Source organism: Lipotes vexillifer, unplaced genomic scaffold (assembly GCF_000442215.2).
Source record: "Lipotes vexillifer unplaced genomic scaffold, Lipotes_vexillifer_v1.1 scaffold1429, whole genome shotgun sequence".
Taxonomy (NCBI): Eukaryota; Metazoa; Chordata; class Mammalia; order Artiodactyla; family Lipotidae; genus Lipotes; species Lipotes vexillifer.
The window spans coordinates 648227-662845 of NW_006787152.1; the positions used below are offsets into that span (position 1 = coordinate 648227).

A 14619-nucleotide genomic window follows, 5' to 3' on the forward strand; every position below is an offset into this window, starting at 1 on the left:
TTTAAGGTCAGCAATCTATTAAACATGACCTTGGTTATCCAAGTAGATCTCAAGGAGTTGGCTTGAGGAAGTATTTCTAAGGCTTGAAAGTTCTGAGAGGGGCCTTCCCTTTTTGGGTAGCACACTCATTTCTTCAAGCCTTCCTTAGGATGAGGCTTGAAGGGGTATTAGTCAATCTGTATTATATAAAATAAAAAAGATTGTTTTTCATAGTCATGCTATGTACTTCAAATAGTAATTCAAACCTACCCTCTATTAAAAAAAAATAAGGAAAATCATATCAAAATATTTATCTGTAAAAAGAACTTCATGTTTCTAAAGAAACCACCACCAAGGTTATCTTGATACCACTAAGGCAATGTTTGATTTGATCATTTACCCATCACTCATTCAGGGACCTTGAAGCAAGCATGATAGAACTGTAAAATGTGAACTAGGAACATTACATTTAGCTCCATTAAATTTAGGCTAAATATGGGTAATTTCTCCACCATTACAGAGAATCACCTGGAGCAAATATTTAAGATTCATAAAAGAAATATTTCCTTTATAAAGTAACTAGAATTGTAACCAGATGCATGATTCAAGTTAGAAAACCAAATGGATCCCCAAAGAGTTGAAATAGTTTAATCACATAACTGTTTTACTTGATTCTGATTTTTTTTTTAAAGTACTTGAAATTACTTCTTTACTATACTTCCCAAACAGGTTTTAGAAGGTACAAGGTAGAAACTGTAATGATTTATTGCTGTGTATCTTCAGGCAGCAGTCTCTGTCAGAGGCTCGGGGAAGGTTCTCTTGCTTCTTCTAGCTTTCTGAGGATCCACTGTTGTGGGGAAATGAAGCAACATTTACTTAACTTCAATGAACTTGCAATGACAAAATATAATGAATGAAAATCTAGAAGTTGTCTTTCCAGTTTAGTTAGGAGTATACTGCTATAGCCAATAATTAAATTCTCTGTGCAGGAGAGATCATTCACTGACTTAAATGGCCCAGATGACTCAGGGACAATGGTACTGGGTTTGATTTAACAGTAGTAATAATGTTTTTCTAAGGTCTTTGGACTTAGATGTTCATCTTCAGAATAAGCAAAGTAAAATGAAGCATCCTGAGAGAGAAGGGTAATTTGACAGCTGGATTGAATAACTCTGGCATAGTGTGAAAATCATCTATGTAGAATTCCTTTCAACCTATGCCACTTCTGTATCACAAACCTTCACGATTCCATATATTGGATTCTACTGATTGAGTAGGAATAATTACATATAATTCTACAGTGGGTAGTAGCATAGCAACATTCTTGAGCATATTAGGTGCTTTTATGATACATTTTTCTAATTTGAAAGGATCTGAAATCACAAAATTAAAATGCAAATGAAGTGTAAACCTTTCTGTCAATAATGTCTATTACCATTAGGCCTGCATGACAAATAAAAGCCATGGAGGTGATACTGGTGTTATCCCATTATGAAAAGCTTAAGCAAAGATATTTGTGCTTTTTTACTTAAGAAGAACCTAGTGAAAATAGCTCTAAGATAAGTAGAGAAAGAGAAATGGACTCAGTAGCCTTTTCTGGATGTTTCTGGCAGAGCAGGAGGATTAAAAAGAAACCTTCTGGGATAAAATAACACAGTGACAGAGATTAAATGGAAAACTTATCACAGAGAAACTGAAGGTAATGTCCTTCAGCAGCACCAAGATGGCCTGAAAGTCATGCTGTCATCATGCTCTACTGTCTCCCTGTTCCAGGCAACATGCATATTGAGGGTGTAGTATCTTTATCCCTCTTTCTTTGTAACTTGGCCTCCTTTCAGTTTTCTACTGTTAATATGTCAGTGTTACCTTATATCCCAATGTCTAGATAGAAAATTGCACGGCACATGCTAAATGGTCCAAGGTACCTGTGTATGGGTGGGAGAGGTTTCTGGTTTGAGCTCCAGATGTGAGAAGTGAACTGGTAAATAATCATAACCAGCCAGGACCAACACAGAGAGGTTGGGAGGCCCAGGGATTCAGTAAAGAACCCATGTGTTCTTATTGTAAGTTTCACGACAGAGTGAGTATACTTCAGTGTCAGGAATAGTGTCTTAGTTGTGACCAACGAGGTAGATAATCAGTTCATAGTCTTCCTTTTCTTGACAGTGCACTTCCTTATAATTGCCATAATCCCTAAAGTACGTATAGTGCTTTTCAGTTCACATAATTCACATTTTGAGGAAGCTGAGGTTAACTGACTTCCCCAAGGTCCTACAGTCAAGAAGGAACAGAACCAGTATTTAAACCCAGATTTTCTAACCACAGGCGTGGCTCTTTTTCCCTTGTGCCAGGCTACAGTAATTAAAGGGAAAAAATCACTATAGCTATACAGTAGAGAAATAAACAATGTGGGGCTACACTTTTCCTGCTGGAGCTGGTAGATTAGCATTAGAGTGCATTAATTTCTTTCATTTGTTGGCTTTTTTTGGCAAAGTATTACAGTTAGGATTTAAAATAAGAGAACAATTTGATTCCAAAGACAAGTAGGTGTGTTGAATTCAATCTAATGAAAAAATAATTTGGGGAAAATATTATCTAGTTACATATATTAAAACTGTCAAAATGCAAACATAAAATTAAAAAACAAGCACAACTTATCTGCCTTAAAGAATAATGCAACTTACATGGCTTTGAAATGAGAAGCTGCTATCTGTTTAACCAAAAGATTGACTATATTTACCCTTGCGTCCTCTGGAGTCTTGAAGTTAATTATTTTTCCAAACTCTTTGGCATGGAATACAGACTTCACCCGCTCCTATAAATAGAATAAGTAGCTTCATTAACATGGGAATCTAGTTGTAGAAATACCATAAAGAAATGCCACCAAAAATAGGCCAAGAATGAGAAATCAAGAAGAATCAAACACAAATGGAAAAAAAGGACTAAATTCTAAGCCATCCATTATCACTAAACCTAAGATAAAAAGTTTTAGGTGAGATTTCAGTTGCTAAAGCCATCAAGGGTTGATGCAGAGCATGGGAAGGAGATCAGTCTAGAAGCAAGTACCACTGTTTTCCCTCTCCAAATAATGTCTCAGATAGTTCTTGATATCTGGCTATGGCCTCATGATAAATTCAGCTCAAAAATAATGTACACATGTATGTGTGCATACATATACACGTGTTGTATAGGTATGTATGTGTGTGTATGTATGTGTTTATATATGTAACTTCTGACATTTTAAACCAATAAGAATGCAGTAAGAATGTAGCTTCAGAATCAAAGAAATCAGGGTGGGTCTTAGATTCTATACGATTGTCCTCCATTTTTTTTTTTTTTTTTTTTTTTTGCGGTACGCGGGCCTCTCACTGCTGTGGCCCCTCCCGTTGCAGAGCACAGGCTCCGGACCCGCAGGCTCGGCGGCCATGGCTCACGGGCCCAGCCGCTCCGCGGCACGTGGGATCCTCGCGGACCGGGGCACGAACCCGTGTCCCCTGCGTCGGCAGGCGGACTCTCAACCACTGCGCCACCAGGGAAGCCCTGTCCTCCACTTTTTAAACTCCTTTGATATTCTGTTGTGTTTGTGGGAGGAGAACTACCTAATGGTGGATATTAAGCATTAGCGGGACAAATACTGCGCCACCGGAAGCCCTGTCCTCCACTTTTTAAACTCCTTTGATATTCTGTTGTGTTTGTGGGAGGAGAACTACCTAATGGTGGATATTAAGCATTAGCGGGACAAATAGAAAGAAGAGGATTATCGAGGTGGAGTGTGGTGATTACTTCTATTAACCATGGGTAAGGACACAGAAGAAGCAATATTTTACCAGTCTAACAATTTCTATAAGTAATTCAACTAACCATGCATATACAGACTCCAGAAGAAATCAGATTCTTTTATTAAAAAAAAAAAGTATGATTGCTGATATAAGGTCGCAAGGGAAAGGTGAAAGGGGAAGAAATCAAGGAGGTAAGAAGTTTATCCTTGGAGATAAAAAAGCCAGGAAATGCAATATGGGCTACAGCAGAGCCTAACAGCTACTACTATCCATCATTTCATATATGGCCACAGGGTTATTCATTTTCTGAGTGAATCAGAGAAATTCTCAATGGGTAAGTTGGTCTAAGATCCTCAAAAACTAACATCCAGTCCACTTAAGAGCTGCCACATGTCTTTGGAATGAATGCTAAGATTGGATAAATGGTCTTCACTAGTTAAGCACAAGGCCTAGGGACAGTTCTGTTCTATAGGCTAGTCTAGAAGAAATATGTTGTTTCTGCCTGTCTGCATCCAATGCCCCTTCTTCCAGTAACAATTTCTTGAATCTTCTTTGGGTAACTATTTTTCACCCTCTTTCACTCCCAAAACTTCATATAGAGCTGACCCTTCCTTCTTGGTAGCACCACAATGATCCTGTGACCCTCACCTGGCCAACTGGCCCATTCCAGCCCCTGACTAAAGTGACTGGTTCAGGACCAAGGAAGTGACCAAAGGTGGCCCAGTGAGACCCAGTGAGAAGCTTTCATTCTGCTGAGCTAGTAGGATATGAGCCTGGAACTTCTGCTGGCCATAGTGTCACCAAATGATAGCCTGCTTGAGAATGAAGCCAACACTGAAGAAAGCAGAACCTAGAGATGAGGGCAGCAAAGATGGACAAAATGAAGGAGGAGACGAAGGGTGTGAGAATAAATACTAATGACATCATGTGAGCATAATTAAGCTACAATATATAGACTTGGATTTTTCAGTTACATGAGCCAATTAAATCCCTCAAAATCAAACCAAACAAAAATAACAGTGAACAAAACTAACTTGGGCTGAGTCACATATTTCTGATTAATATAGCCAGTGCCAAAGTGGCCCTTTTCACATAGGTGTCTGGTCAAATACTGTGAGGCCAAATACATTATCTTTTATTTCTCTGTGTCACCTACAGTACCTAGTGCAATCATTACAACTTACAATGGATACAGAGACTCTGATGATTTACCAAATGACTAGCAATTTGCTGTATTTTATATCAACATCCGAATACCAAGTACTGTTCTAGCTGCTAGAAATCAGAGTGAGAAATGGCCTCCGCATTCAAGAAGATTATAACTGAATTAGGAAGATAATATCTATAAAAAGAGAAAGAACTATCAATAATGGGCTGTTAGAGCGAGAACTTTTCAAGTGTCCATCAGCAAGATTTTCAGGGAAAAAAATTCTGTAGGCAACTGCTAGGGATTCTGAGGTGTACAAATATCTCGCTTTAGTGCCTTGGATAGCAGTGGGAAAGCTGCGGTTCTGTCACTGAGTATAAAATGAGGGCCCAGTAACGTTGTGGTCCATGTAAAAGCACATAACGTAGCACATTTTTTCTTGGCCTAGCTTTCTTTTCTTTAAGCTTGAGTAAGACAGCAGGTGTAAAGAAAAACCATACAAAGACCAAGCAACATGTAAAAAAGAGGGAGAAACATTACAAAAGTAAAGACTATTTTAATGTGTTGTTTTCAGTTCCAAGTTTTCAAAAAAATCTATTCAACATACCTTTGCTTCAATGCGCAACCTTCTCTCATGAACAATGAATGGCTCTTTGGTAAACTCATCAAAACTATACTGCCACTCACATGTAAGCTGTCCAAACGTTCCTTTTGTTACAAACAACACACCACTCAGAAAAAGAAAGAAAGAAACCACTTTAAAAACTGAAGCACTTATATCTAATAATATAATAATAATAATAGCAGGATACACATTCTTTGCAAGGGCATATAGAACATTCACCAGGAGAGACTATATTCTGGGTCATAAAAAACGTTAATGAATTTAACAGAACTGAAATCATGCAAAGTATATTCTCAGATCATAATGAAATTAAACTAGAAAACAAGTAACGGAAAGATAACAAGAATACTTCCAAATGCTTACTTAAAAGCATACTTCTAGAAAAAAATCCATGGGTCAAAGAATCTCAAAGGAAATTAGAAAATAGTTTGAACTGAATGAGAATGAAAACATAAAATTTATGTAGCAACGTTTAGTGGGAAATGTATAGCACAACATACTTATATTAGAAAACATAAAGTACTTATAAAGTAAAATGTATAAGGAATGTTTTTAAGAAATAGGAAAAATTTAGAGAACCAGCTACCAAGCAATATTTTGGAGAACCTTCATGTAATTAATGCTTTAGAACAAAATGCTTTTAATACTAAGGCTCCATGTAATATATTTACCAACCTGTATCAGAAAGAGGCTTTTAAAATTAATTCTTGTTTTCCCCCCCTTTTGAGGAAGGAAATCAAGAGATGAAAATTCATTCTGTCTATAATAATTCTATTTAATTCTTCCTTCAAAGGTCTTTCTTCCCCAAATCTTCTTTCTGGTTGAAACATCAATTGTAGGTACAACCAGAGGTTTCTTTAAGTGACATATACTTTAAGTTAAGAGACTAAATTAAAGAAACAGCTGGTACCTGGCTGGAATGGAAAATGAGAAAGCTAATTAAGATTTTTTTCCTTCATCTCAATCTTCTGCCTCTGATCCCCTCTTTCACCAATCTTGGATTATAGGGGCTGCTGGAACAAACCTACTGGTCTTCCAGTACATCTTCAACCATGTGAAAAATCAAAGATAGGCTAATCTTATTTCAGGCCCCTAGTACTCCCTCTCCTGATTAAAAGATTCTTTATCTTCAAGTGCAAAATTTGGAAAGAAAGGACCTCTTAAGTATAAATAATATCTTTCAATCAACTACAACTAGCTTACTACATGTACTCTGTCAAGGTTTATGTGACCTCATTTAAAGAGGTCTACTATGTTGAGAAGAAAGTAATTTCTAAAATGTTGCAATGGACTTCCCTGGTGGCGCAGTGGTTAAGAATCCGCCTGCCAATGCAGGGGATACGGGTTCGATCCCTGGTCCGGGAAGATCCCACATGCCATGGAGCAACTAAGTCCATGTGCCACAACTACTGAGCCTGTGCTCTAGAGCCCGCAAGCCACAACTACTGAAGCCCACATGCCTAGAGCCCATGCTCCACAACAAGAGAAGCCACCGCAATGAGAAGCCCGCACACCGCAATGAAGAGTAGCCCCCACCTGCCACAACTAGAGAAAGCCCATGCACAGCAACAAAGAACCATCGCAGCCAAAAGAAAACAACATGTTCCAAGATCTGGAAATAATAAACTTTTCAACTGACTCTTGTTTAACTCTGACGAGTCACCCTTCCCTCAGTCAATGGGGAGAAGGGTTAATAAAACATGAGTGAATGCTGCTATGAAGAAAAATGACTGTTGAAGCATTGTCTGTAAGTATAAAAGTTCAGAAACAACTTAGATGTGCATTATAGCACATACTTCTGAATGAATACCAGGCAGTCATTTACAAATTAAGAAAGCTCTCCATATGCTGACATGGAATACTCTTTAAGACATAAATCTTGGGACTTCCCCGGTGGTGCAGTGGTTAAGAATCCGCCTGCCAGTGCAGGGGACACGGGTACAAGCCCTAGTCCGGGAAGATCCCACATGCCACGGAGCAACTAAGCCCGTGAGCCGCAACTACTGAGCCTGCGCTCTAGAGCCTGCGAGCTACAACTACTGAGCCCGCATGCCACAACTACTGAAGCCCGCCTGCCTAGATCCCGGGCTCTGCAACAAAGAGAAGCCAACACAATGAGAAGCCCGCGCACTGCATCGAAGAGTAGCCCCCGCTCGCCGCAACTAGAGAAAGCCTGTGTGCAGCAACGAAAACCCAACGCAGCCAAAAATAAATAAATAAATAAATAGATAGATAGATAGATAGATAAATAAATAAGACGTAGATCTTAAGTAAAAAATTAAGGTACAGGATGGTGCTAAAATAGATTCCTATTTACATTAAAATATGTATGTGTATGCATTTATAGGCATATGTATGCTTTGATAGCATGTTTGCTTGTATAGGCATAGAATATTTCAAAGATACAAAAGTAGTTGTCTCTAGGAAGGGGAAAAGAGGGACTGGTATCTGAGATGGAATGAATACTGGCTTTCAGATCTATACCTTCTAATACTGTGTGAGTTTTCTATATTTTATGTTACTTTTTAAGCAAGAAAATTAAGATAGTGCTATAAATTTGGGGCTCAGAAATTATTAGGATTAAAAACATTAAAAATGATTGCTAAGTTCAATAGTCAACTCGAACCAACAAGATGCTTATATAAGTTCACCTTTTTGGCAGTGAACAAAACCACACAGCTTAATTAGCCACTCCTTTCTATTTAGCCATAATCTCATCTCCTCAGCCACAGTTTCACTCTGCATCATCCAGAAATCCACCCTACTACTGCACTTGCTCATTCTTTTCCGTGGTTTCATAATAATACTTCCTGCAAACACTTGCCCCTCCGAGGCTATGCCACTGTGTATTTTTACATGTATCCCTCTACCGTCTACAGGTTTATTTGAAAATTTGGCTGTAGTTGGGAGTATCCCCCAAAAAACTAATGTCTCCAGTGGTATATCTACTTATGTGAGTGAATCTCTATATATTCTAATGATTAGATACCACCAGAAGACTACAGACTTCTGGGGCAACCTGAAATTGCATACTTTTTCAGAGAGGGGGAAGGAATGGTATTCCTACCCTTGAGAGGATAGTTTTATAGGAATTTCTCTATCCATTTAGTTGGTTGGAACAAATGCTAAAATATTTAATTTAAAATTATGTTTGTGCATGTTTATGCATTTATCTGTATGCGTACAAAGTTTTAGGCATGAGGCTTGTAGAGCAAGAGAACCATTATTAGTATGAATCAGTGTTAAATATGTGGAACAAGATGTGAATAAAAACTGCTTCACTTCATGAGTGGCTATCAGTTAACCCCTTATCAAATTATATTAGAGAAAGAAAGTTACCTTTTGGTTATCATTAACATGTCTGTTTTATTGATCATGACATGGGTAAAATATTTGTATTTTGCAAATCTTCCATTTTCCATGACCTAAAAAAAAAGGTGAGAGTGAGAAAATTGATAATATCCTATTCTAATACAAGTAATGCCTTACTGATCCTCTAAAAACCTTTCTCAAGGGGGCAAATCATTAGCACACTTACACAGTAAACATATTGTCAGAAAGTTGAATATTCACAAAATCACTTCTGCTTCCTTTTTAAAAGCACCTATTTGTACTGCTTTATTCAAGATTACTCAGTTGCAGCTATACCAGTGTTTAATGCTAGATTTTTAGAAGATACTGTTATTTTACAAAGTTTAAGTGGAACCTACTGAAGTTACTATTAAACCATCACATTCGTCTTGGAAAACAGATTAGTATTTGATCATACCTGTACAAAAACACATGTAAACACTAACACATATTTAAACATATGCATCACATAAATTACTATTAGCTCCCACCTTGCCTCTTCCCTGGAATTTCCATTATCTGCCTTACAAACATGCTTTTCTTTGTTAATTTCACAATTCATTCAAAATTAAGGAGCAGACCATTTCTGGACAAACAGGAAACCCCAGGACCAGCATAGGCAATAGCCTTTATTTATCTTTAAGACTGCTGAAACACTATCCATGACATGATCAACAATTCTTTGTCTCAAAAAATATAAGGTTAACTACTATCATAAGCAAAATAGGCTTTAAAAAATCTGTTCTCAATATCATTTGCTCTGAGGATGGAGTTACTCTGGCTATTTAAAATATATAGCAGGCTAGACTATTATTTTTTAAAGGCAAGCAATGTAACTGTGACTAAGATACATCAAAAATTTAGCCAAAAATGTTAGATCTCTTGAAGAAATTCCAAGAGAATATAAAGATTCTGGAAAATTGTGTTCCATGAGGCTATATCAAAAAACTAAAATTATGTAACTTAGAAGAAAACTAACAAGTGACTTCATAATAAGGTTGCTTTAGAAGGCTGATACAATAGACTTTTTATGGGAGACAGAAGTTAAAAAAGAAAAACCAGCAGGATAAAACATACAAATTAACTGCATGGAAGAATTTTCTAACTTCAAAGATCCTAATATTGAGGAAAGAGTATCTTTACTATTTACTGTAGTGGGTGGGGCAATTAAACCCCAATTCCTTGAATCACAAATGAAAAAGGGACATAACCAGAGATTCAGAAGAAATTAATAAAAATTATTAACATATAAATTATGCAAATAAATCTGTAAAACTAGGTAAAATGGGTCATGTTTTAAGAAACGATAAATTATTAAGAGAAAGAAGCATCAAATATTGGAGAGAAGAGTAGAAATTACTTTCAGATGACAGTATCTGGGAAACTCAAGTACACAAAATCCAGTAACTTTATTATATAAATACAGTAATCAGTTTGAAAAATGGAAGGAAAACAATCCTGCTTACAAGGGTAATAAAGATAAATATTTACACATAAGTTTAACAAATAACATGCAGAATTTGTATGTTAAAAGCTGTAACAGTCTACTGAGGGGAATAACGGAAAATTTGAAAATGGAAATCCATGTCTTCTTCTTATTATTCTTTTTTTGCGGTACGCGGGCCTCTCACTGTTGTGGCCTCTCCCGTTGCGGAGCACAGGCTCCGGACGCGCAGGCTCAGCGGCCATGGCTCACGGGCCTAGCCGCTCTGCGGCATGTGGTATCTTCCCGGTCCGGGTCACGAACCCGTGTCCCTCACATCGGCAGGCGGACTCTCAACCACTGCGCCACCAGGGAAGCTCCATGTTTTATTCTTGAATATAAAAATTCATTATACTAAAGATGTTATTCCCCCACCCCATTTTTATACATACACACTCAATGTGATCCCAAAATGATGTTTGTTCATTTGTTCTGGGGAGGGGGAAAAGTGATCTGACAATATTATAATGAAATTTGTCTAGAAAAGTGATATTATCCAGCAAATTATGAAAAGAGAATGAGAACTACCCTAGCAGATATTAATACAATTTATAAAGTTGCAGGCGTGAAACACTTTGATGCTAGTGGAAATTATATACAGACATATCAATAGAAAGAATACAGATTCCAGAAACTGACCAAAATGCAACAGAATTTTATAAAATCCTATATATCCAAACATAGGAATTTAAGAAATCAAGACAGCATTTCAAATTATTGGTCAAAAACATGCATTTTCAAGTAAATGGTGCTTCAAGCAACTTGCTGGCTAAAGCTAGATTCCTACTTCTCTCTCTCTTTTGTTTTTTTCCTACTTCTCTCTTTACACCAAATTAATTCCACATGGATCACTGATTTAACTATACAAAATGAAACTACAGAAGTACTAGAATAAAATAACATTTTAATAATCAAAGTGAAGGGTTAAAAATAAAACACAGGGCTTCCCTGGTGGTGCAGGGAACTAATGAATAGCATTAGTTAAACACTAATGAATAGCAAAACAGTAAGCAAATAAACAGAAATAAAACAAAAATCAAAGAATAAATTGGGAAAATATCTGTCAATACAGTGATATATAACTAATTTCATAACACACAGAATTCTAGTAATATGAATAAACCAATAGAAGAAAAATGAGTAAAATCTATAGGAAAATGTGTAAAGGATATGAACAGGCAGTCTAGCAAAACACAAAATCTGACAATTAACATATGAGAAAATGTTCAATCTAACTCAAAATCAAGAAAATTCAAGTTAAATAAATGTATCCCTTGAGCCAGCAATTCCACTGCTATGATTTATCTTATGCAAAGGTGTGCGAAGACATACTTATAGGAATCTTCATGGTTATATTGTGTTAAATGCAAAAAACCTAAATGTTCAGAAACAGGAGACTGTTTAATTATAGTATAGGCATACAATGGGACATTATGCATGAAAAAGAAACAATCCTGCTTACAAGGGTAATAAAAGGTAGATCTGGGACTTCCCTGGCGGCTCAGTGGTAAAGAATCCACTTGCTAATGCAAGGGACACGGGTTCTATACCTGGTCTGGGAAGATCCCACATGCTGCAGAGCAACTAAGCCCGTGTGCCACAACTACTGAGCCTGCGCTCTAGGGCCCCCGAGCCACAGCTACTGAAGCCTGTGTGCCTAGAGCCTGTGCTCTGCAACAAGAGAAGCCACAGCAACGAGAAGCCCGCCAACTGCAACGAAGAGTAGCCCCTGCTCGCCCCAACTAGAGAAAGCCCGCGTGCAGCAACGAAGACCCAACGTAGCCAAAAATAAATAAATAAATTTATTTTTAAAAAACGGTAGATCTGTGTGTACTGATACAGAAAGATGGGCAAGATATAACTGAAAATAAATTACTAAGAATGAACGGGGGAGTAGAAACACATACACATACACTTATTTATATAAACATAAAAAATTTCTGGAAGGGTTGGTGGTAACACACCAAATCTGTTCACAGCATTTATCTCTGGCCTTGGGAAGGATAACGGTGGAGGTGGGGTTAGAAGTGAAGCTTTTATTTTTAACTTTACATCCTTTTGTTTCAGTTTTTTGGTACTGGAAAAGAAATTAGCTTGCAAGTATTTTCTTTTGTTCTATATGGCCAAGTTTTAAAATATAGAATACAAATGTTGATTTCCTCAAGAACATCACTACTACTAGAAGACAAGAGTCTATAAACCCCATTAATAGATTACAATCTTCAAATAACTTGAAAGCTAATGGTTCAATTCTAAGTAACTAACTTCTATGTCAATATTATGTTAAGTCTGGGTATTGCAGTTGAGTCTGCCTTTCATCACTTTCCACTTTTCAGACCCAATCTAATCCATACATTTAAGAAATTAAACCACTTTTAATAGTCACAATAGCATCTGATATAAATAAAAGCTAAAAAAAAGTAATTCATGCAGTTGGTGCTGCAGCCAGGAGTCACTGCTGGGCCTCTGAGGTGGGAGAGCCAACTTCAGAACACTCGTCAAGAAGAGACCTCCCAGCCCCACATAATATCAAACGGCGAAAATCTCCCAGAGATCTCCATCTCAACACCAGCACCCAGCTTCGCTCAACGACCAGCAAGCTACAGTGCTGGACAACCTATGCCAACCATATAGCAAAACAGGAACACAACCCCACCCACTAGCAGAGAGGCTGCCTAAAATCATAATAAGTCCACAGACACCCCAAAACACACCACCAGACGTGGACCTGCCCACTAGAGAGACAAGATCTAGCCTCATACACCACAACACAGCCACTAGTCCCCTCCACCAGGAAGCCTACACAACGCACTGAACCAACCTTAGCCACTGGAGACAGACATCAAAAACAACGGGAGCTACGAACTTGCAGCCTGCAAAAAGGTGAACCCAATCACAGTAAGATAAGCAAAATGAGAAGACAGAAAAACACACAGCAGATGAAGGAGCAGGATAAAAACCCACCAGACCTAACAAATGAAGAGGAAATAGGCAGTCTACCTGAAAAAGAGTTCAGAATAATGATAGTAAAGATGATCCAAAATCTTGGAAATAGAATGGACAAAATGCAAGAAGCAGTTAACAAGGACCTAGAAGAAATAAAGATGAAACAGACAATGATGAACAACACAATAAATGAAATGAAAAATACTCTAGATGGGATCAATAGCAGAATAAATGAGGCAGAAGAACGGATAAGTGACCTGGAAGATAAAATAGTGGAAATAACTACTGCAGAGCAGAATAAAGAAAAAAGAATGAAAAGAACTGAGGACAGTCTCAGAGACCTCTGGGACAACATTAAACGCACCAACATTCGAATTATAGGGGTTCCAGAAGAAGAAGAGAAAAAGAAAGGGACTGAGAAAATATTTGAAGAGATTATAGTTGAAAACTTCCCTAATATGGGAAAGGAAATCGTTAATCAAGTCCAGGAAGCACAGAGAGTCCCATACAGGATAAATTCAAGGAGAAATACGCCAAGACACATATTAATCAAACTGTCAAAAACTAAATACAAAGAAAGCATATTAAAAGCAGCAAGGGAAAAACAACAAATAACACACAAGGGAATCCCCATAAGGTTAACAGCTGATCTCTCAGCAGAAACTCTACAAGCCAGAAGGGAGTGGCAGGACATACTGAAAGTGATGAAGGAGAAAAACCTGCAACCAAGATTACTCTACCCAGCAAGGATCTCATTCAGATTTGATGGAGAAATTAAAACCTTTACAGACAAGCAAAAGCTGAGAGAGTTCAGCACCACCAAACCAGCTTTACAACAAATGCTAAAGGAACTGCTCTAGACAAAAACACAAGAGAAGGAAAAGTCCTATAATAACGAACCCAAAACAATTTAGAAAATGGGAATAGGAACATACATATCGATAATTACCTTAAATGTAAATGGACTAAATGCTCCCACCAAAAGACACAGATTGGCTGAATGGATACAAAAACAAGACCCATATATATGCTGTCTACAAGAGACCCACTTCAGACCTAGAGACACATACAGACTGAAAGTAAGGGGATGGAAAAAGATATTCCATGCAAATGGAAACCAAAAGAAAGCTGGAGTAGCAATTCTCATATCAGACAAAATAGACTTTAAAATAAGGACTATCAGAAGAGACAAAGAAGGACACTACATAATGATTAAGGGATCGATCCAAGAAGAAGATATAACAATTGTAAATACTTATGCCCCCAACATAGGAGCACCTCAATACATAAGGCAAATACTAACAACCAT

At 37.5% G+C, this 14619-nt stretch overlaps 1 protein-coding gene across 1 annotated transcript in view; it reads right to left on the reverse strand.

Annotated features, from left to right (window-relative positions):
- Nucleotides 1-670: 670 nt before the first annotated feature.
- The window catches only part of VPS13A (vacuolar protein sorting 13 homolog A), a 153277-nt gene continuing 139328 nt past the window's right edge, over nucleotides 671-14619 (reverse strand). The window contains exons 46-49 of the mRNA XM_007459890.1: nucleotides 8870-8955; nucleotides 5513-5636; nucleotides 2720-2794; nucleotides 671-826 (exon numbers count right to left, since the gene is read on the reverse strand). Of these exons, the coding sequence (XP_007459952.1) occupies nucleotides 776-826; nucleotides 2720-2794; nucleotides 5513-5636; nucleotides 8870-8955 (336 nt within the window). The 3' untranslated portion in view covers nucleotides 671-775. The remainder of the gene's footprint in view (nucleotides 827-2719; nucleotides 2795-5512; nucleotides 5637-8869; nucleotides 8956-14619) is intronic.